Below are 24242 nucleotides of genomic sequence, written 5' to 3' on the forward strand. Positions count from 1 at the left end.
AGAGGCTTATGCCTGTAATTCCAGCACTTTGGGAGGCTGAGGCAGGCAGATAGCTTGAGCCCAGGAGTCAAGACCAGCCTGGGCAACATACTGAAACCTCATCTCTACAGAAAATACAAAAATTAGCCAGATGTGATGGTGCGTGCCTGTAGACCAAGCTACTCAGGGGACTGAGGCGGGAAGACTGCTGAGCACAGGAGGTCAAGGTTGTAGGGAGTCGTGATTGCGTCACTGTACTCCAGCCCTAGCGACAGAACGAGCGCGGTGCCTCACGCCTGTAATCCCAGGACTTTGCGAGGCTGAGGCAGGCAGGTCACTTGAGGTCAGGAGTTCGAGACCAAACTGGCCAATGTGTTGAAACCCCATCTCTCCTAAAAATACAAAAAAAGTTAGCTGGGCATGGCAGGCGCCTGTAATCCCAGCTACTTAGGAGGCCAAGGCAGAAGAATCGCTTGAACCCAGGAGGTGGAGGTTGCAGTTATCCGAGATCGTGCCACTGCACTCCAACCTGGATGACAGAGTGAGACTCTGTCTCAGAAAAAAAAAAAAAAAAGGAAAAATTCAACTCATTCTAGTTTTTGTGAAGACTGGTAAGAGCTAGGTACAGGAACTATACCTAGACCTTTATGAATAAAATTTGAGAATTTTAGTCAAAAAACAGATAACCAGTAAAAAACCAAGTACATCTATGTATGTATGTGTGCATGTTGGTATGTGGGTATATGTGCACACTGGTATGTACATGTGTATGCTGGTATGTTTGCAGGTATGTATGTATGTATGTGTGCATGTTGGTATGTTAGTATGTATGTAAGCACACATATGGTTTCACATAGATGAAACGAGAGTGACAAATGTTAACGGTTGAAGGTGAGTGAGAAGTCATCTTCTCTCTCCTTTAGGTATGATTAAATTTTCATAATAAAAAGTGAAAAACGGGCCAGGAGGGGTGGTTCATTCCTATCATCCCAGCATTTTGGGAGGCTTTGGCAGGAGGATTGTTTGAGGCCAGGAGTTTGAAACCAGATGGGACAACATAGTGAGACCCTGTCTCTACTAAAAATAAAATTAAAATTAAAAAGCGTAGCTAGGCAGGTAGTGGTACCTGCCTATAGTTTCAACTACTTGGGAGGCTGAGGCAGGAGGATCGCTTGAGCCCAGGAGTTTGAGGCTGCAGTGAGCCACAATTGTAACATTGCAGTCCAGACTGGGCAAGAGTGAGACTCTGTCTCAAAAAAAAAAAAAAAAAAAAAACACAAAGTAAAAAATGGATTCCAAAACATTTTAAAAAACAATCACGGTAATGCACACCTCCCGCGCATCACTACTTCTCCTAAGTTCCTTCTCAGTACAAGCCCTGTTCCACTTCCCTGGCAGGTGAGACGCTTCCCAAGCCTGGTTACCTCAGCAGAGTCTTCGTCCTTGCCATAGTCAGTGCTGCCCACAATGGGTTCCTTCTCCCGCATCCAGGATTCAGCCTCGTTAGCATCAGCAAAGTACTGCTGGGCCTGCAGAGAGTCCTCCAGGTCCTGCCGACGCTGGGAAGCTTTGGCTTTCAGTGCCTCCCACTTTTGGTTCAGCTCGTGAAGCTTGGCCTTCACATCCTCTGCAGCAAAATGGCCTGGAAGGTGGGTAGGGAAAGAGGATAACAAAAACTATGTTGACACATCACAGAAGGACAAAAATAAGTTTTCTCTGTGTGTTCACGGCACTTTCATTACTATGTTTTGGTGAGCTGTGCCCTTTCATAATTCCATTTTTTTTGAGAGGCTCAGGTTCTAACCCTCTAATGGACTGTTTCATTTTTTGCCCCCTCAAACCATGACCTCTATCTAGACTCTAAGAAGCAGATATCGCAAGTTGGCATTAGTGATAGTATCATAAAGACTAGTAACAGTACCACTGTAGCGCTCAGTTACTGAGACTGGCACGTGCAGGCACTCTATCAGCTCTTTCCCTACTTGGTTTCACTTACTCCCCACTACAGTGTCAGGAGAGGTGCTGTCATCCCCGTTTCACAGATAAGAAATTCAGGCTCGGAGCCAGGCGCGGTGGCTCATGGCTGTAATCCCAGCACTTTGGGAGGCCGAGGTAGGTGGATCACGTGAGGTCAGGAGTTCAAGACCAGCCTGACCAATATGGTGAAACCCCGTCTCTATTAAAAATACAAAAATAAAAATACAAAAATTAGCTGGGTATGGTGGTGTGTGCCTGTAGTCCCAGCTACTTGGGAGGCTGAGACAGGAGAACTGCTTGAACTAGGGAAGCAGAGGTTCCAGTGAGCTGAGACTGCGCCACTGCACTCCACCCTGGGTGACAGAGTGAGACCCCATCTCAAAAAAAAAAAAAAAAAGAAATTCAGGCTCAGAAAGGGTAAGGTCTGGTCAGGTCATACAGTTAGGAAAGAATGGGGATGGTATTCAGCCCCAGAGCCTGGTTTGTGATGCCCACGTGGCCATGCCCTCGGCAAGAAGAGGAGACACGAGGAGCAGCGCCAAGCCATGTCACTGATACCAATCACTCACCTTCCTCCACCATGGCATTCCCCTTCTGTGTAACTGCTTTGATGCGTGGTTCATGTCCAGCAATTTCTGCTTGTAAGGCTTGATGTTTCTTTAGCAGATTCTGGACCCCAATTAAATCCTTACCTGAAAGCAGACACCAGTCCCCAGTTATCCAACCATGAAGAGAAAAGTCAGCACTGATTTGTCATTCTTAGCTACCACCATGGTTCCAGTTCAATAATTTAAATTCGACCCTGCCCATCCTGACATGCATCCCCTTTATGCTACAATAGCACAGCCTTTCCCAAGTTGATTCCTACCTGAGGGAAGCAGACTGACCTCTGTTGGTAGATGCGGCAATGGGCTCCTTCTCTCGAATCCATGTCTCCTCATCCTCAACATCCCGGAAGAGCTGCTGCAACCGCAGAGAATCGGCCAGCTTCTGCTTCCGGGCAACCATGGGCTCCTTGAGTGCCTCATAGCGAGCCACGAGGGCTTCCTGTTTCTTCTTGATGTTTTCTGCATCAAAATGGCCAGCATCTTGGAACTGGCGGGCCTGAATGGTAATGCCATCAATTCGGTCCTGGGAATGCGAAAGGACAGAGCAGACTTGACTTTGGGTGTGGTTTTATCGTATACAGAGAAAAATTGATAAGGTCTTTTTCCCACTCCTGAGAGGATTCTTTCTGCTATCTCCTTCCTTCATCTGGGGCTCCTAGAAAGCTCTAAGGGATGATATTTAATTTGAGCAGAAGCACATGCAGCACAGAGCGATCTAAGAAAATCAACACATTTCATCCCTCCCAAAACTCATTTAGTCTCAAATTAGCTTTTCCTCCCTCCTATAGTTTCTGCATTCACTTGCCCAACCACAGCCCCCAGTTCACACTACCTGATGAGCAGCCACATCTGCCTCTAGCAGGGCATGTTTCTTCTGGAGGTTCTGCACATTGGTAAGATCTTTGCCGTAATCATCCGAAGCCAAGTGACCTTCTACTTCATATAGCCACAATTCAATATCCTCAACATTGCGATTAAATTGCTGTTGCTGGTTGGCTTCACGAAGCTTTATTCCTATGGAAGGAAACAAGTTTAATTTTGTACTGCTTTGCATTACCCTTTTGCCAACACTGCCCATGAACAGTAGTATCTTAGTGAAGGACTATACAGGTCAGAATTTTATTCCTTCTCTTATGTCACAAAGGGAAAGAAAATATCAATTGCAGCCTCTGCTCTACCTTCTCAAGGTTGAACTGGAAGCATTCTAACCCCCTTGAGATATAAGGACACTGGAGAATTAGTAAATGCCCTTGGCTCTCAGCTGAACTTTGATTTTCAGCAATGAGGCCCAATTCAGTTCCTTCTCACTCAGACTCCCTCACCAACCAGTATGCTCAACCACATTTACCAAATTATTATCAAGAACTTAAGCCAAGTAATTCCTACACAGGAAATTATCCCTAACGCCAAAGTCATCCACCTCACCTTTCTTGGGGGGTATATGTCCCTAAAATACTTAATAGAAAGGGGTATTTAGTTCCCCAAACATGCATGTCACAATCCAATGGAACATCTCTTACCTTTCAGTTCAGTGGCCTCTAGCAGTTTCTTCCACAAACTGATCACCTCATTCATACGAGCTGCCACTTCATCCTTGGCATAGTGGTTGACATCAATCAGCTTTTGGCCAGCTTTCTCCAAGGCATCAATTCGGCTCTGGTTTGCTGAGAGCTCAGCCTCAAAAGCCTGATGCTTCTGTACTTTTCCTTGTAGGTTGGATGGATCCTGTGAATAAAAGAAGGGGGTTCTTTCTATCTTGAACCTGAGAATGTCAAGTTCCCTTGCACTACCTTTATACTTATCTTTATGGAGGAATGTATAAAACAGTTGGCTTACATTAAGTAGTGGGGTTTCTGGAATCCCTTATTTCGTCCTTTAGCTACAATTTATTTGTGAGAGCTGTGTTCAGCTTACTAATCGAGTGCTACATGGCAACACTAACAGTACATTACTTTATAAGCTTCATCTGTGGCAGTTTTCATCTTCTCATTGACCCAACTCTTGAGCTCATCAGAATCACGGAAAAACTGCTGCAGATGGAAAGAATCGGCTAGCTGGGCCCGGCGACGCATGGCTCTCTCGTGAAGGGCATTGCGGCGGCTCAACAGCTGAAAGACAAGGATCCCCTGTGAGTCTCTAGTGTTCACTCCCAAAGGGATGTCCAGTTGAAGAGACTTAACCGGAACATCTTAGAAGAGACATTCACGTACCAAAAAGGAGGAGCATGAAGAACCTACAAACTTACAGCATCTCGGCGAGTGGCCACATCTTCCATTGCATAGTGGTTGTTCTGAATTAGCTTGGTTGCAAATTCATCTAATGCCTAGGAAGGAAGATAAGAGTTCTTCATTGGTAAGCACACTAGTCCCTAGTTTGGCCTCTAGAGAAAAGTAACTGCTGAACAGATCATAAAACACACCAAACTTTAACATAGGTCAAGGTTTTCACCCAAAGGTTGGTGATGACATTTTTCTCATAACTTTTGAGATTTTGCTTGATGTTACCAGTCAGATATCATAAGACTGTACTACCTCCATTCAAGACTGGAGACATTAGTTGTGGCACGATCTCCTGGCAGGGGTCAAACACAGGTTAACAGCTTTCCAAATTCTTATTCCTAAGATGTATTTTCAATGGGAAGAGTACCTCTTAATATTAACCCTGACCTACTTTTAATGAAGGGTACAAACTTAAAGAAGTTTGGAGGTTTCCATTAAGTAAATCATTTTTCCATAAAGTTGTATTATGTCTTCAACGAGATAGCATGTCATCCTTGTGAAAGTTTAAGCACCCACAGGAGTACTCTGCATATGAATCTTTCATCAAATCTGTTTGGAAGCCTTCCAGGGAAAAAGACTCTGGCTTACTATAAGGGTCATTTGAAAGCACTGACAAGAAGGGGTCTTACTGTAATCTTTTCCTCCTGGGCACTAAGGGATTTCTCAAAGTCTTCGTGCTTCTTAAGAAGCGCTTCCACACTATCCAAGGAATCTCCCAAGTCTTCATTCAACAGGAACGCCTTGCCAAAGGAAACAAAGTGTTCAGAATAATGTCCTATTCCTTTGATCTTCTAAGTCTGTGAAGCAAAGGGTATTTTGGCCAAAATATAAAAAGAAGGAAAGAGATTTTATGGCTGCTAAACTTCTAAGATCTCTTCTAGGAAGTCTAAAGTCTTTCTGGATTTTCTTAAAATCAATCCAGCCATATCATGAAATCCTATTCCACATTCTATTGAAACTTCTCTTACATGGTTTTTGTTGCTTCTATTAGATTCAGATGTTACATAATGCTAAGTTTTGTTTGTTTGTTTGTTTGTTTTTATGAGACAGGATCTCGGTGTGTTGCACAGGCTAGAGTGCGGTGGTACGATCATAGCTTGCTGCAGCCTTGAGCTCCTGGGCTCAAGGGATACTCCCATCTCAGCCTCCCAAAGTGCTGGGATTACAGGAGAGAGCCACTGCACCCAGCAATGCTAAGTTCTAAGAAAAAAATCTCTTTAATAAAACATTTTACATCACACTAATCTGAAAAGCTGGGGCCTTTTCTGAAGGCCTTGCAATCTCAGCAGGGAGAGATGCTGGCAGAGCTGAGAGAAGCTTGCTCAATTCCCCCTCTTCAATGGATTCAGAACCAACATGGTACTGATGTCCTAAAACAAAACAAGCACACTACCCGAGGAGGCAAAACACAGGCCCTTCTTCTCCCACCACTGGCAAGGCTTTGCTCACAGATTACCTCCTGCTTGCTCATCCAGTTGTCCACCTGCTCAGTGTCCCGGTAGAAGAGCTGCAGGTCCATGCACTGCTCGTACTGCTGCCTGCGCAGCTCCCACAGCTCCAGCAGCGCCGCTCTCTCCTCGGAAAGGACGGTCAGCTTGGGGGCATAGGAGACATGGTCAGGGAGATGAGGTCAGCCCCAATGCCTCCGAGGCAGACAGAACAGCTACCCTGGAATTCCTAATCCTAGTGCTAATCTTCAGGCCTTTTTTCCGATTTGCAAAAGGGGAAAAACAACATTCACTTGTATGTGCATGTTCAATATAAAAGGGATGGCCTGTTTTAATTAATCTAGAATTAATTTATTGCCACATGATCACAAATGACTTTAGGTAAAAACAGTAAGTAAACTCCCAGGTAGAAGAAATAGGGCATCCATTTAAAAGTGAGGCAGTATAAATGGAGTTTAATGGAGTATAAATGGAGTAGGGACTCTCCACCAAGAAATGTCAACTGAGTGGATGCTCCATAACATATGGAAAATAAATTCAGAAACCCCCTAGACTTTAGGCTCCGAAGCTACTAATGACAAGTCTTTGAAATGTCTTTACTCTATGTAATACTAAAAAACATATAAATCATATAAATCATTATTTATCTAATGTTCCTAGGCAATTTTATACTCCAAGATACTTCAAAACTTACATACATATGTGTATATATATACACATATAAAAAAAGTAAAATAAAATATGTATATATACATATTTTATTTTACTTTTATTTATTTATTTATTTTTTAGAGACAGAGTCTCACTCTGTCACTCAAGCCAGAGTGCAGTGGTGCAAATCATAACTCATTATAACCTTGAACTCAAGTAGCTCGGACTATAGGAATGTGCCACCATGTCTGGCTAATTTATTAATTTTTTGTCGAGATGGGGGTCTCACTATGTTGTTCAGGATGGTCTCCCATTCCTGGCCTCAAGCAATCCTCCTGCCTTGGCCTCTGAAAGTGCTGGGGTCACACCACACCCGGCCTATGTATCATTTTATAAAAATTTGTTTCCTCTTTGCTCCAACTCCTAATGCAAGACTCAGCTCCCTACAGAAAGTCCCTGTAAGTAGGAAACATGCCACACATGCCCCAAATAAGGAGGACTGTCTCTCAGGAAATCAGCACACTATACATATACCTTCTTTTTAAACCTCTGCAGAGAAAGGAAAGTTTCTCACATATCATGGTGAATGCGTTGTCTGGATATTTAAGGATGAATAATAGCTTTCAGAGACTTAGTGAAAGATGTAACTTGCTCCTCAAAAGCTCCATTTCTCTTCTCTTACCTTCTCCCTCACTTCATCTGAGGCATAGTGACCAGCAGCAAGCAGTGCCTGTCCAGATTCATCTGCAGATTTGAAGCTGTCTTCATGGGCATCAATTTCACCCTACAGGAGAAAAAAACAAAGCCATGATTTATGCCCAGCATCTTACAAAATAAAAACAAGGTGCTGAATTTTACATAAGCATTATAAGCCAGACTATGACATCTAAAATGAGAAACAAAATGAAAGATTAGGCCAGATTTCCTAATACATAATCAGTCTAGGTCATCAAATGTGAGAGTATCATTCACTGATGAAGTCCTTTCCAAATGGCTTTTCAGGTCACCTGTCATTTGTCAAGGTTCCACACATTCATATGGGTCTGAGCTCTCTTTCGTTCCAGGGTTCTGTCTTCTTTGTGCCAAATGGACTTGCTTACTATGATTTTATAGAACCTGGTAGGGCGAGTCCCTCCCTGGCCCCATTATGATCTTCAACATTGTCTCAGCTTTTTTTGAATTTTTTTCTTCCAAATCAGTTTTGGAATCAGCTTATCTCATTGCAAAAAGAAACACACACATACACATATACCTGTTGAGCACTTGACTGAAACTGCATTAACGGTATATATCCTGGTGGGAATTTACACCTTCACAAAAGATCGTTCCATCTGTGTACTAGATAAATCATTCTATCTATTCAGTTTTTATTTAATGCCTTTTAACAAAGTTTTATAGTTTTCTCCAGAAATGTCTTACACTCTTTTGTTAGACTTATTCCTAAGTACTTTATATTTTCTGCTCTAATAAGTAGCATTTTTAAAAATTATGTTTCTGTTGCTAGTGTAGAGAAACATGTTTGACTTTCAGTATATTGATTTTGTATCTAACACATTAAAACCTCTCAGAAGTTTGTTTTTTTTTTTTTTTTTTTTTTGAGACAGAGTGAAACACTCTTGTTGTCCGGACGGGAGTGGAATGGTGTGATCTTGGCTCACTGCAACCTCTGCCTCCCAGGTTCAAGCGATTCTCCTGCCTCAGACTCCTGAATAGCTGGGACTACAGGCGCGTGCCACCATGCCTAGCTAATTGTTGTATTTTTAGTAGAGATGGGGTTTCACCATGTTGGCATGGATGGTCTTGATCTCTTGACCTCATGATCCACCCGCCTCGGCCTTCCAAAGTGCTGGGATTACAGACATGAGCCACCGTGCCTGGCCCAACAAATACTTTTTACATCACAAAGGATCAATGTGCCAAGTAGTAGCACTTCTATCTTGCCAGAGCTTGTCTGTTTGCTTTTATGGACCACAGTGAACCTCTTGACACTGAACCCAGTTAAGCCTGTATCAGAAGCAGGTAGACCAGGTCTCCAAAGGCAAAACCAACCATAATCCTCATGATGAGAGACACCTGTGAATAATATGGTACCAACGCCGACTATAGGCCTCACCCAACACTGATAAACTGGTGCATTATAAGCTAAAATCTTCACTTCTGGAAGATTCTAGAGATACCATTACCTTGTGTTCTTGGTGTCTATCTAGCAGGGCTTCAGCCCCAGCCACATCATTGGCAAGCTCATCTGCATTGATGAGGGCTTTCATCTCAGTCACCCAGCTGGTGAGGTCACGGAAGTCAGCAAGGAAGCGCTGAAGCCTAGGGAAAACCAAAGGAAGACATTATGTTTCCAGCGGAGGTTCCAGGGTGGAAAATGGCCTCCCTAAAGCTCTGAATTCTACGCTCTCAAATGTCTAACAAACTATATAAATTCTAATTCTGGGAAATATGAAAATTTCCCAATCTAGACTGTGAAGGAAAGCAAGAGAAGGCTGAAATCAACCCTTTAAAACTTAGGTTCTCTTCATCACTATAATGCCCCAATCCTGTCCCACATTTTCAACTTCCTTGTTATTCCCAGGTTCAACCCTTGGCTAGCAAGGATTCTTTTCCTTTCTAATCCTGGTTTTAATAAGATATTTCATGTGATACTCAGATACTTAAAGGGACATTCCCATTCTATCAATCATAATGCAGTGATGCAGAATAGAAGAATTTATGAAGTTGTAAATACCATACATATACTACACATGATACAGTTGCCAGTCTCCAAACAGAGAGAACATAGGTAAGAAGTGATTTGCATTTGTAGGTGATACCTGACACTTTCACAGAACACAGAACAGACCCTTAACTCTGCTATTCCTGCTTCCAAAAAAGAAGCCAAATGATACTGGTTAAAACCTGGAGCATTATTTGCACCTGTATGAATCATTGAGCCGTGCATGTCTCTCTGCCGCCAAGGTGCGGATCTGCTCCCAGTTTGTAATCAGTTCCTCTCGCTTCACTTGAATCTGTGTTGCACTCAGAGGGTGGGACTGTTGCAGGCGGTCAGCCTCAGCACACAGGGCTTTGACCTAGAAATGAACTCCGTCAGAACTATTCTCCTGACCCTTGGTAACTTATTTACAGAATCAGCTGCTTGTAAAACCCACCTTGTCTTCTAGAGCAGCAAGATCTCTCTCCAGACCCTCGTGCTTCCGAAGCAGAGCCTGAACACTTGCCAGGTCTCGGCCAAAATCATCAGAGGCCATTAACTGCTCCTTTTCCTTAATCCAACTGATAGTCTCATCCACATCCCTACAGAACAAAGGCACCAGTTAATCCACAGCAATGACGACTCCCTAGAACTAGGAACACCCCATGGGACCAAGGCCTAGTCAGCCCCGACAGCTCACCAGCACATGCCCTGTGCTTCACAACTCCCCTCCGGGTTGAGACCCATTCCCCAAAGCCCACTCTGGCTTGACACCTGTTAAAGCGCTGAACTTCTGCTGCCCCAAAGAGCTTCCCCTGCCTCTGCAGAGCCAGGCCCTTCAGCCGCTGCCAGGCTGCATTGACTTCATCCTGCTTAGTCTTGATCAGTTCCTCCTCAGGGTGCTGCTCCTAAACAAGGAAGAGAAGAGACTGGATTTGTACACAACTTCTGGCTCCTCCAACTAGTTACCCTGGGGTTGGTTCCTTGAAGCATCTCAGCAAATCACCACTCTGAAGAGAATCACAAGAAATAATGGTCAACATGATAAGTGAACTACAACTCCAAAGAGTTTCTATTTCTTATGTAAAAAGGGGAGAGCCATTCTCTATCTTTTGGAGTAGTGTGGTTAGTCTATAAGGTGGTTATATGTGCAAAAGTGCCAAAAACCTTTATGTTAATAAATAGTTTGGCAGCAACTTTGTGGTAACTTTATCAATGTACTCATCTACCCTAACTGCTTGAAAATTTGGTATTTCAGATGTTCTTGAGGCTGTTAAGCATTCTTGCACATAAACATAATTTTCGGGGCTCATGAGTTTGTCCCTGGCTTTAGACTGATGACATTTCTTTTTTTCTTTTTTGAGACAGGGTCTTGCTATGTTACCCAGGCTGGTCTCAAGTGATCCTGCCTTGTCAGCCTGAGTCTGAGTAGAGTAGCTGGGTCTATAGGCAGGTGCCACTGCATCAAGCTTAGAGACATTTCTTTAAAAGTATCCTTCCCTACCAACCACATTTTGGTGTTTTAAAAAATATGATATAAAGTAATAAAATGAAGCATTTCAGGGTTCTTGAATCCATTTGGGATACCATGGGTTTGGCCTGACTACTTTTCTCAAGCTCAACCGCAGGAAAGCTTAGGGTTTGGAAAAGCAACACATCTGTCACTGTGGAAGGGTGAGATATTTCTGAGGAATGCCGGGTATCTTTCTCTTAATCACTGACCAGAAAAAGGAAACAAGTACCAGCCTATAAGCAGATTTATACACTTAAAATTTGTACCCCCCAAATCAAATTTCCCTAAAAGTAAAAACTCTCTGGTTCCGAGTACTTGATGTCTTTGGAACCCTTTGGACTCATAGTGGAAGCAGCTTACAAGATTGTACACGTGGGCACTGGGGAAGGGTTGTCATTCCCTCTTAATGGGCTCCAGCGCCAGAGTGGAGAGCCTATTCACGACAAGGTTCTCCCAGGCTCCCAAGAGAGCCCAGGGAAGCTTCAAATAAAAAAGGAAGGCAAGAGCCCTAATGCATTGGTGGACATCTGCCAATACTAACTTAGCATTCACCACCACACCCTCGTCTGAGAAACCCTGAGACCTAGCTTCAGCAGTCCAATAAAAGCTTCACCCAGCCCTACCCAAAAGTGGGTAGAGGAAACAGATCAAATGAACTCTGCCCTTCCTGCCCAAGGCAACACATTGAAAAGCATTTTCCAATTTAGGAGTAATCAGTATTGTGCCTCACATCTAAACAAAACTCTCAGACATGCTTACAAAAACTTGCTCACTCAGAAATTAGGGGACCAATCATCAAAATTTTATCCTGAATATACTAAAAAGTTAACATAATAATGTTGTGAGAAGCATACAGCACTTTGCTATTTACCTGTATGAGTTTGGCAGCAAATTGGTTCACTTCATTAACTCTTTCTTCATGAGCAGCCATATCTGTTTGAAACTCTTCAAATTTCTTCTGTAAAACCTCTACATGCTCCAGATCCTGGCCCAGCTCTTCAGAAGTAACAATTGCTTCCTATTCAGGGACCATAAGAGAGCCAGAGTCACCAACCAACATTTGTTAACAATGGCTTCCAGAAACATCAAACAGACACATTAGGGATGGAGCCATGTTAGCTTTCATGGATACAGTTTTGTCTGTGGTTTGTGATTTTAGTTCCTCCCACAGAAAGTTAAGAGGTTGAGTTCACAGCATTTCTGTCTCAGCGACTCCAGGCTTCAGAGTTACAGAATAGCACATACACCTAGAGAGCAGCTGGAGAGACAGCAACCCCACTTCCACCCTTTCACTTAAAATGGCCGTATCTGTGCTAACACTGGGTCTCACTACAGATCACAGAGGAGTCTCTTCCCTTTTCTTTGAGTAAAGCTTAGCAAACCCTTCTTCCCAAAACATGCCTTGTCATTGATCCAGTCCATCACGTCCTCACATTCTCGTAAGTACTGCACCAACTTCTGGGCCTGCAGCAGTTTGATTCCTTTTTCTCGCATCTTCTCCAAAAGTAATTCCCACTGGCGGTGCAGCTCCATCAAACGGGTCTGAAAGTTTCAAATCAGAGTTTTAATCAGATCACAACTGGCTCTGTGGGATCTGGCTCTTCCATAGAGTTTAGACAAGTTAGAGACCTTATGGAGCTCTGAATAAAAATATTTTTAAAAGATAATCCCTAAACTGAGAGGAAATAGTAAATTTAACTGGGAGTAGGGAAAAGTCCACAGTTCACAGTGGTTTTTTGGTGGTCTTCAAGTTACAAGTAGGTAGATCTACTCTAGTTCTTTCACAGGTAGATTTACTCTAGTTTACATCAGGAAAATCATTATCATTTATATTATTAATAATATCTTTATATTTCATTTATAATTATATTTATGATATATTGTATAGTTATATATTTTAGTATTATATAATAATAGGTACACAATCAATACTATTAATTATTATTAAATTATTAGAATGGAATTCCTAATCCAGAAGACTACTGGGAAAGGAAAAATGAGGAATTAATGTGTAAACTGAGCTGAAATTACTGAAGGATGTATTCCAAATTCATGGAGATAAAGGGAAAAAAACAAAACAAAAGAAGAGGTCTTATAGGCATCATCAATGTAAAAATTATGAGGCACAACAGGAAAATCTTGGTATAAAAGTAGAAAAGGGGAGGCTGGGTGCAGTGGCTCATGCCTGTAATCCCAGCACTTTGGGAGGCCGAGGCAGGCGTATCACGAGGTCAGGAGTTCAAGACCAGCCTGGCCAGCATGGTGAAACCCCATCTCTACTAAAAGTACAAAAATGAGCCGGGTATGGTGGCGCACACCTGTAATCCCAGCTACTCGGAAGGCTGAGGCAGGAGAATCACTTGACCCCAGGGAGGTGGAGCTTGCAGTGAGCCATGATTGTGCCACTGTGCTTCAGTCTGGGCGACAGAGCGAGACTCCGTCTCAAAAAAAAAGTAGAAAAGGGCTGGGCGCAGTGGCTCACTCCTGTAATCCCAGCACTTTGGAAGGCTGAGGTGGGCAGATCACGAGGTCAGGAGTTCGAGACCAGCCTGGCCAACATGGTGAAACCCGTCTCTACTAAAAATACATAAATTAGCCGGGCGTGGTGGCACACACCTGTAATCCCAGCTACTCAGGAGGCTGAGGCAGGAGAATTGCTTGAACCTGGGAGGTGGAGGTTGCAGTGAGCCAAGATTGTGCCATTGAACTCCAGCTTTGGGCAACAGAACAAGAATCCATCTCGGGAAAAATAAAAAAGTAGAAAAGATGGGGTCCTGAAAAGTCATCAGCTATCAAAAAGGATCCCTGATAGAAAAAACTTTGGACCTTCAGTGAAAAGACAGTTTGTGGTACATCTCAAGTGAGGTTTATTTCAAACTTCACCCAAGTGGCAGCCACAGGGTCAAACGTATTCACTTCCCAGCATCTTTGGGTTCTCATAACACAAGCCCAGTAAGGACTTATCAAGAATTGGAGGAAATTGGTAATCAATTCAAGCTTAAATGATGCATTCTGGTATTCCAATCCAACCTCAATGCCTTGATTATGCCTACCCAAGATACTGGGAGTTTCTGTACAACACTGACAGACATAAGTAAAACAAACAAAGAGGTTTAAACACTAACAGAAAAGAAGTCTGGGATCCACCCATGATTGAGATGTCACTCCTAGCAAAATGAAAACCTGAAAACCATGTGACAGTCAACATGGGTGGATTCTCTTAGAAACAAGTGTGGATGTTTTACTTGAAAGGAGAAAGCAGCAGAGGAATACATGCTCACATAATTCACTTCCACCACTGTTGGCAAAACTGTGACCCCACCACTGAGAAAGAAGTGAAAGGCACTCCAAAGCAAGCGGGAAAAGGCAACCGACAGCAAGTCAATACTCCACCTACTCGGATGTAGGACCCGATGTGGGTGGCGGTGACTATGGGGCGCCACGCTGTCCGGTATGGTGTGAAAGTCTAAACCAGTGACAGACAGGTTATCCAGGACACAGACATGCCCTCACATGCCACCCACCTTCCTCTGCTACCACTTTCTGCCAAACTAAGGTACTGAGTTAGGGGACCAAATAAATGACCAAGCCAAGATCACCATAGTAACTGTGAGCATGAAAGTAAAAGATTAAATGAGAGCTCCTGCTCAAATTAAAAATGAGGCCACAGAAGACTAGAGAAAATCCTCTCACATTCAAGTCAATTGTCCATCTCACATATTTCATTTTTACACCCTCAAGGAAAGAACTAGGGCAAGGCCTGTCCCAGTACTGGAACCATTTTCCCATTGCTGATGTGTCTGATCTTGTAAATACTGCAGGTTAGAGAGAGTCTGGCTTCACAGGCTTACTATTATTTGAGAGCGCGAGTGGGCAGGGAGGCAGGTGCGCTTCATAAACATGTGGAAAGCTGACGGGGTGGACAAGCAAGCCTGGTTCTGACTCAGGTGGATTTCTCAATAGGGACATAAGCAAGCAACAGGAGCCTTCATAGAAGCAGATGGTGGAAACATTAAGCAAAGAAGACAAGAATGAAGTACAGGTTGGAAAAACAAAGCACACAGGCTGGGTGCAGTGGCTCACGCCTGTAATCCCAGCACTTTGGGAGGCCGAGGCAGGCGGATTGCTTGAGCTCTGGAGTTCAAGACCAGCCTGGGCAACATGGCAAGATCCCTACCTCTACTAAAAATACAAAAAAATAGCTCAGTGTGCTTGTGCGTTCCTGTGGTGCCGGCTACTCGGGAGGCTGAGGTGGGTGAACCACTTGAGCCTGGTGGAAGGAGGTTGCAGCTAGCTGAGATTGTGCCACTGCACTCCAGCATGGGTGACAGAGCAAGACCCTGTCTCAAAAATAATAATAAATTAAAATAAAACAAATAGTGGTGACTGGACAAAGAAGGGGATAGAGGAAATTCCAGTTCAGTCATCTATCAACTGTGTGACTTTGGGCAAGTTACTCAAATTCTCTGAGACTCAGTTTCTACTCTCACATAATAGGGAAATAATGGCCACCTTGCACACTTACTGTGAAGATCAGAGGTTAGCAAAGTAACTGTACATAAATAGCTCCTAATACCTACTCAACAAACTATATTTAATAGGTTTTTTAAATTTTATTTTATTTTTTTACTTTTTTCAGACAGAGTTTCGCTCTTGTTGCCCAAGCCAGAGTGCAATGGCAGGATCTCGGCTCACTTCAACCTCCGCCTCCTGAGTTCAAGCGATTCTCCTGCTTCAGCCTCCCAACTAGCTGGGATTACAGGCACGCAACACCATGCTTGGCTAATTTTTTGTATTTTGGTAGAAACGGGGTTTTACCATGTTAGCCAGACTGGTCTTGAACTCCTGACCTCAGATGATCCGCCCATCTCAGCCTCCCAAAGTGCTAGGATTACAGGCATGAGCCACTGTGCCTGGCCTTTTTTTTTTTTTATTTTTCCCAGACAGTCTTGCTCTGTTGCCTAGGCTGGACTCCAGGGGTGCAATCATGGCTCACTGCAGCCTTGACCTCCCAGGATCAAGCAATCCTCCCACCTCAGCCTCCCCAGTAGCTGGGGCTACAGGTGTGCACCACCACGCCCCACTAATTTTTAAATTTTTTTGTAGAGACGAGGTCTCACTATGTTGCCCAGGCTGGTTTTGAACTCCTGAGCTCAAGTGATCCTCTTGCCTCAGCCTTGGCCTCCCAAAGTTCTGGGATTACAAGTGTGAGCCACCATGCCTGGCCAGTTAACAGTATTGTTAATGTTGCTTTAATAAGCTATCTAGGCCAGGAGCGGCGGCTCATGCCTGTAATCCCAGCACTTTGGGAGGCCAAGGCGGGCAGATCACCTGAGGTTGGGAGTTTTGAGACCAGCTTGACTAACATGGAGAAACCCTGTCTCTACTAAAAATACAAAATTAGCTGGCTGTGGTGGCACAGCGCATGCCTGTAATCCTAGCTACTCGGGAGGCTGAGGCAGGAGAATCACTTGAAATTGGGAGGTGGAGGTTGCAGTGAGCCGGGATCGTGCCATTCCACTCCAGCCGGGGCAACAAGAGCAAAACTCCATCTCAAAAATAAATAAATAAATAAATAAATAAGCCATCTGGGCTGGGCACGGTGGCTCAAGCCTGTAATCCCAGCACTTCGGGAGGCTGAGGCAGGTGGATCACCTGAGGTCAGAAGTTCAAGACCAGCCTGGTCAACATGATGAAACCCCATCTCTACTAAATATACAAAAAGTAGCCGGGCATGGTGGTGGGCACCTGTAATCCCAGCTAGTTAGGAGGCTGAAGCAGGAGAATCGCTTGAACCCAGGAGGTGGAGGTTGCAGTGAGCCGAGATCTTGCCATTCTGCTCCAGCTTGGGCAACAAGAGCAAAACTTCATCTCAAAAAAAAAAAAATATATATATATATATATATATATATATATACATATATAAAAATAAATAAATAAGCTGTCTAAACAGGGCAGAGGGTACTAATAGACATGAATAAAGTCAGCTTTAGGTCCTCCTCCCTTCCGCCTTAATTACTGAAGCCAAACACTTGATCTCTGTCTAATGTTCCCCATCTGTAAGCTGGTTACATATTCTACTACAGAGGTGCCTCATTCACTCTGGGAAAACAACTTCTATCAAGGAAATAATAACGCAGACTGATTTCATTTACTCTAAGACTGTATATAAAATAGTGTGAAGATGGGAAGATAAATATCTGTATTTAATTGCAAACACATATTACATTGCCCAAATGGGTTAAATGTTATTAGTCATATGACATTTGGAATTCACTTTTATTTCCTATTTACAATCATCATTATTAGTAATAGTTACTAATTATTCATCATACATCTTAGGGCTGATTGTAAGTCCTTAATATGAGACTGCAGAGTATTGCCAAGCAAACGTGAGGAAACAAACATTTATTGTTGAAAATGAGTAGACTGGATCCTCAGTGAACGAAACCTCCACACAGTTATCAAGGAAGAGTAGGGGACAAAACAGTTCTAGCTGGGGCTTAAGGGTGCAGCTTTCATTTAAATCTTCAGGACTGCTTTGACAGGTAAAAGACTAGAAAAGGCTGGGCCTCAATGCAATGTAGCTTTGGATGACAAAGAACCAAAGAGAACACACAGCTAGACATGATGTGTATCAAAGATAGATAAGTACATCCAGTTATAAGAAACTCAATGTGCACACCTCACTGTCAAGAGGTTTGTTTTCCCTTAATATCTTCATACTAGATATGTGAAATGAAGCAGAGAAAGATCAATTACTACCTCAGCTCCAATAAACTCGCACTAAAATCAGCCAGACCAAAGAGTTCCAGGACTCCTGCCTCAAAGTCAGTCCCATCACCATGGTCATTGACCAATAGGTGCCACACATCATTCCTTAGAGCTGGAGCTTTAACAGGCTTGCTGCCTAGACCTCAGTAAACCCCTCCCAGGGCAAGCCAAGATTCAAGACAGCAAGCTTTCCCACAGATAACCTTCTTTATAGTGTCTGTGCTTGTTTCTATTTATCTTTGCATCTGAGTCCTTAAATTTGCCAATTTCACTAATATGCTCTGCCATCTCACTGCCATTTATAAATGTTAAATTCACAGTTTTCTTTAAAGTATAATCACATTCTAATTTGCTCTGCAAAAGGAATATTAATTTCCTCACTGAGTATACAAACACTTGCTTACATTCATGCTGTCATATTACAAAGGCAGGATTCGGGTAACTTCTTAAGGAGACTTCATAAATTCTTTTAAAAGCTGGAAAAGTCTATCTTTTTGGGAACCCAAACTGACATGTATGCATGAATCTACAATGCTCCACCCAGATGAAGCCATCCACGCCACGAGCTACTCATACTCACCCGTATGGTTTCAGATGCAAAATGCCCTTCTGAGATCATCAGGTTTCCAGTTTCATCCAGCTTAACAATGGCTCCTGAGTTGGCCTGCACTTCAGCTTCAAATGCTTGATGCTTCTGAAGCTTTCCCTGTTGGCGGACCTTGAAGTGAGCCTCAGACGCAACCACACAGCATCAGCATTTTGTCCCCCCTGTTCCCCGTGTTCCTCTCCTCCTCAATCCTGCTCCCTCTAGTTAGGGATACATCATTTGGCACCTTGCCCATTCTCTTACCTGCTCAGTTCCTCAAATACTCTGACTGCATTTCTCCTGGTCCTCTGAAAGCCTGGCCAGCGAGGGCCATCAATGGTCCTCACTCACCACTGAGAACTAACATTGTCAATGGAAGATGCTACAAAATATCCTATTAATAATTTTTTTTTTTGCTATCAGAAAATTAGCCTTTATGTGAACATCCAGACCCTTCTAGAAATACAGAACCATACCAACAGTTTTCTCAACATTCAGTGCTTACTCTTGAAAAATCCATCCATATTCACTGACACATGAGACTTTCTTTCACTTGCTTTAGAGGCCAGACTCTTTGACCCTGCCTACACTCCATTTCTCAATACCTCTTTTTCATCAAAAACTAAGATGGGAAGGGGCCTGCCAGGCAGGGATTGTACCTAAAGCAGTGTTCTTCATTCTCTTCTTAGGTTACTGTAGTCAATTTTTTATAGTTAAAAAATCCATGGGCCCAACTACTGTTCCACTTGCTACCGAAACAATTTTCTTTAAAAATCTTTCACTGAAAGTGAGAAGAAAGGCTTTCCCTTTTTATAAAAAAGTTTTGGCCGGGTGCAGTGGCTCACGCCTGTAATCCCAGCACTTTGGGAGGCTGAGGCAGGCAGATCACCTGAGGTCAGGAGTTCGAGACCAGCCTGGTAAACATGATGAAATCCTGTTTCTACTAAAGATACAAAAAATTAGCTGGGCGTGGTGTCGCGTGCCTACAATCCCAGCTACTCGGGAGGCTGAGGCAGGAGAATCACTTGAATCTGGGAGGCAGAGGTTGCAGTGAGCTGAGATTGCACCATTGCACTCCAACTTGGGCAATAAGAGCAAAACTCCGTCTCAAAAAAAAAAAAAAAAGTTTTAAATATATAATTTACGTACCATAAGATTCAGGCTTTGCTTTTGATAAGATTTACCAAGTCTCTGAAAGGGACTCAATAACTTTAAGTACTTATTCTTTGATATCTGACTCCAGAATAACTATAAATTTTTGCCAGCAACAACACTATTATGCCTTCCTCAAAAACTCATTCCAGGCCAGGTGTGGTGGCTCACGCCTGTAATCCGAGCACTTTGAGAGGCCAAGGTGGGTGGATCACCTGAGGTCAGTTCAAGACCAGCCTGGCTAACATGGCAAAACCCTATCTCTACTAAAAATACAAAAATTAGCTGGGCACAGTGGCAGGCGCCTGTAATCCCAGCAACCTGGGAGGCTGAGGCTGGAGAATCACTCGAACCTGGGAGGTGGAGGTTGCAGTGAGCCAAGATCACACCATTGCACTCCAGCCTGGGCGACATGAGCGAAACTCTGTCTCAAAAAACAAAAACAAAACAAAACAAAACAAAAAACCTCATTCCAAGAGATTAACCCAGAACTTCCCTGAAAAATGTTTAAAGCTCACCAGTAGTATCAAGGCAGAGGTTTGAGAACCATCAGTTTAAAGCATCCAGAAAAGACAATTAATACCTCTAAGATTCCACATTCACCCTCACTAATATGGGAAAACAATGAGTTTGTCCTTCCTTACTATATTCTTCTTGTCCAATCTCTCAAGGTCATAATTAAGTAACTTTCCTCGTCTGATTTTTGGGTAAGAACATTTGGGCTCTTGAATTTTGGCAGGAATCCCAGGAGATCAGACGTACCTGCAAGTTGGTTGGGTCTTTATAATTCTCATCAGATGCAATCTGAAGTTTTTCCTGTATCCATTTCTCCAGCTCTTCAGCATCTCTTTGAAAGAACTGGAATCGATAGGAATCTTCCAGCTTCTGACGCCTAAGGGTTGAGAGTTCCTTGAAGCGGTGGTATCGGTCTAGGACCTGCTGCCGCCTCTCCTGGATGTCCTCTGCTGTTTCCAGCACTTTGACCCCACTTGGGTCCATTTTCTGAAATGACAAAATGCGCTGAGATAAGTACCAATAGGCACCAAAATAGATGAAAAGTAATTAGCCTCTCTGAAGGAAAGAAATAATTATCAGATAAACCCAGCAGACAAATGAATTGAGAAGACAACCCCTTCTTAGGAACAATGGAGCCCAGATCCTATTTCTTTATTAAAAACGGCCATCCATTCCCCTGCAACACCTACCTACATAGGGCCCTCAGAAGATGCCTAACCCACACACGGCAAGGAAACCAAATGAAAACTGTGAATGGGAGAACTATGGTTTGTACTGTCAATTCTACAAAGGCTTCAAGGATTCAGAGGAAACAGCAACTGTGGTATTCAAATAATCATTGCTAAGTCCATTCAGAAGTCCTTTCAAGCAGGGGGTGCGGTGGCGCACGCTTGTAATCCCAACACTTTGGGAGGCCAAAGTGGCAGACTGCTTGACTCCAGGAGTTTGAGAGCAGCTGGGCAACAAGGTGAAACACCGTCTCTACTAAAAATACAAAAAAATAGCTGGGCAGCAAGGTGAAACACTGTCTCTATTAAAAATACAAAAAAATAGCTGGGCATGGTGGTGTGTGCCTATGGTACCAGCTACTCAGGAGGCTAAGGCAGGAGGATCACCTGAGCCCAGGAGTTCAAGACTGCAGTGAGCCATCATTGCACCACTGCACTCCGCCCTGGGTGACAAAACAAAACAAAAACCAAAAACAAAGAATATGCCATTTTATCCTCTAACTAATTAAGGAACACAGAAGGAAACAGATACGGATTAATGCCAAAAAGCTTCTGAATTTGTCAGCAACACGTGACCTCACACTAGCCACCTTCCCTCTCCATGCCTCAATTTCCTAAAGTGACTAAAAATGTCAGGAAAAACGACGTGCTCTCAAGTCTCTTCGAACTTCAAAATTACAGCCTATAGAGAGGTTTTTGAGTTCACTAAGGAAGCAGAACAGATAAGCCTGCTGGTCCCTTCCAGCTATTGTTCTACAATGTATAATAAAAGGTATAAAATTGTGTTACCCTGGAAACATCTGGGAGTTCTTTCCTTTATCCTGTCGCCTATCCCAAGACAGAAAGAAAAGGGTGAGTAGGCTAAGAGTTAGGAATGAAACCTGTCAAGAGTGCTGCCCCACATCCACCTAGCAGGTAAACAGAAGGAGATGGCTGATGTCAGAGTTTCTAGCTAGTGCCCCAGCTCTGTAGGGATTCAAGCAGTTCTCACTGGTGGTAGGAAGGCACTGTCTGTGCCTGATCAGATCTGAAGATTGCCTTTCTAAGAGACCATCTTCCTGGAGAAGTGTAGATGAGCTGATTTTAGTCATATCACCATTCCTTTATTCTCCACATATCAACCATGTATTTTTGTTGTATTATTGTTTTTCCACAGTCCAAAATGTTTTATACTATAAAAGGAAACATCCTTCGCCATGCCACTCCCAAATCTTTTATGGCTTTTTTTTGTTTTTTGTTTGAGACGGAGTCTCGCTCAGTCACCAGGCTGGAGTGCAATGGCATGATCTCGGCTCACTGCCCTCTGCCTTCAGGGTTCAAGTGATTCTCCTGCCTCAGCCTCCCGAGTAGCGGGGACTACAGGCCTGCACCACCATGCCCAGCTAATTTTTGTATTTTTAGTAGAGATGGGGTTTCACCATGTTGGCCAGGATGGTCTCGATCTCTTGACCTCGTGATCTGCCTGCCTCAGCCTCCCAAAGGGCTGGAATTACAGGCGTGAGCCACTGCCCCCGACCTATGGCTTCCTTCAGACAGAAGAAAGAACCCACCTCTTGAGCAGGACCTTCACAATCTGGCCCAACATGCCTGCCTGGTATTATCTCTCACCCGTGACCCCTACCCTTGTGGCGGATAAAAGTATTCTTTCTGCTCTAAAATGTGTAATTCCCTTTAAAACTCCAAGCCATGTGCACATGCTTCCTTTGTTTAGAATGTCCTATGACTCTTCTTTGCCTAGATAGCGCTTATTTATTTATATCTCAACACCCAGCTGAAATGGGTAAACTGCAGGATCCTGACTCTTTACTAAACTGTACCCAATGTTCCTTCCTTCCCTCCTTCTCAGACGTAATCACACTTCTCTTTAGATTTGCAAAGCACTTGTACATACATCCTAAGGTATGATTACACCGAGCAACCTAATCTTTGTATACCAGATTTTTATTTATTTATTTATTTGTTTTTGAGACAGGACCTTATTTTGCTGCCCAGGCTGGAGTGCAGTCACGGCTCACTGCAACCTCGACCTCCCTGGTTCAAGTGATCCTTCCACCTCAGCCTCCCACTTGCTGTGACTATGGGTGCACACCACCATGACTGGCTAATTTTTTTTTTTTTTGAGATGGACTCTCGCTCTGTCACCCAGGCTAGAGTGCAGTGGCATGATCTTGGCTCATTGAAACCTCCGCATCCCGGGTTCAAGCAATTCTCCTGCCTCAGCCTCCCAAGTAGCTGGGATTACAGGCGCCCATCATGGTGCCTAGCTAATTTTTGTATTTTTAGTAGAGATGGGGTTTCACCATGTTGGCCAGGCTGGTCTTGAACTCCTGACCTCGTGATCCACCCGCCTTGGCCTCCCAAAGTGCTAAGATTACAGGCATGAGCCACCACGCACAGCCATGACTGGCTAATTTTTAAATTTTTTTTGTAGAGACAGGGTTTTGCTAGGTTGCCTAGGCTGGTCTTGAACTCCTGGGCTCAAATGATCCTCCCACCTCGGGTCTTCCAAAGTGCTAAGATTACAGGTGTAAGCCACCATGTCCGGTCCTGTATCCCTGATTTCTAGCATACAGAGGTCATTAAGAAATGTTGGTTGAATAGGCCGGGCGCCATGGCTCACATCTGCAATCCCAGCACTTTGGGAGGCTGAGGTGGGTGGATTGCTTGAGCCCAGAAGTTCGAGAACAGCCTAGGTAATATGGCTAAACCCTGGCTCTAAAAAAAAAATTATCCAGGCATGGTGGCATGCGCCCGTAGTCACACTACTGTACTCCAGCCTGGGTGACACAATGAGACCCTGTCTCAAAAAAAAAAAAAAAAAAAAAGAAATGTTGGTTGAATAAATGATCAAGTCCATGCTGAGTGTTGCAGCTGCTGTGCAGCAGACCTGAATTCATTTGTAAGGGGTAGGGAGAGAGCTCCGTAACGAATCTTTCAGTTTGCATATTGTAAAATTGGAATTCTATCCAGTTAAGTGCTAGATTGATGACAAGAATGGCAAATAAAGAATGTGCTGACTAAAGCTACACAACTAGGTATCAACCTAATGACTAAATCTGAATTACCAATCTTGGATTGACCACATGGCAGTATACTCTGAGAAAGTGGCGTTTTTTTGTTTTTTGTTTTTTTTTGGCAGGGTCTCACTCTGTTGCCCAGGCTAGAGTGCAGTGATACGATCTCAACTCACTGCAACCTTGCCTCCTGGGATCCAGTGATCCTCCCACCTCAGCCTCCTGAGTAGCTAGGAGTACAGGCAGGTGCCAGCACACCTGGATAATTTTTATATTTTTTGTACAGGTGTGGTTTCACCATGTTGCCCAGGCTAGTCTC

The 24242-nt window shown here is 43.6% G+C and overlaps 1 protein-coding gene across 16 annotated transcripts in view; it reads right to left on the reverse strand.

The window, feature by feature from the left end:
• Positions 1-24242, reverse strand: part of SPTAN1 (spectrin alpha, non-erythrocytic 1) — an 81161-nt gene that overhangs the window by 46308 nt on the left and 10611 nt on the right. For all 16 annotated transcript variants that reach the window (XM_057303123.2, XM_057303122.2, XM_008975886.6 and 13 more), the window contains 18 exons: positions 20428-20667; positions 18508-18633; positions 12555-12695; positions 12025-12171; positions 10415-10548; positions 10098-10242; positions 9865-10019; positions 9126-9261; positions 7625-7726; positions 6300-6437; positions 5473-5583; positions 4810-4887; positions 4517-4672; positions 4085-4289; positions 3397-3578; positions 2844-3087; positions 2526-2648; positions 1404-1621 (listed from right to left, as the gene is read on the reverse strand). In XM_057303123.2, the coding sequence (XP_057159106.1) occupies positions 1404-1621; positions 2526-2648; positions 2844-3087; positions 3397-3578; positions 4085-4289; positions 4517-4672; positions 4810-4887; positions 5473-5583; positions 6300-6437; positions 7625-7726; positions 9126-9261; positions 9865-10019; positions 10098-10242; positions 10415-10548; positions 12025-12171; positions 12555-12695; positions 18508-18633; positions 20428-20664 (2778 nt within the window). In that variant the 5' untranslated portion in view covers positions 20665-20667. The remainder of the gene's footprint in view (positions 1-1403; positions 1622-2525; positions 2649-2843; positions 3088-3396; positions 3579-4084; positions 4290-4516; positions 4673-4809; positions 4888-5472; positions 5584-6299; positions 6438-7624; positions 7727-9125; positions 9262-9864; positions 10020-10097; positions 10243-10414; positions 10549-12024; positions 12172-12554; positions 12696-18507; positions 18634-20427; positions 20668-24242) is intronic.

This window comes from Pan paniscus, chromosome 11 (assembly GCF_029289425.2).
Source record: "Pan paniscus chromosome 11, NHGRI_mPanPan1-v2.0_pri, whole genome shotgun sequence".
NCBI classification, from domain to species: Eukaryota; Metazoa; Chordata; class Mammalia; order Primates; family Hominidae; genus Pan; species Pan paniscus.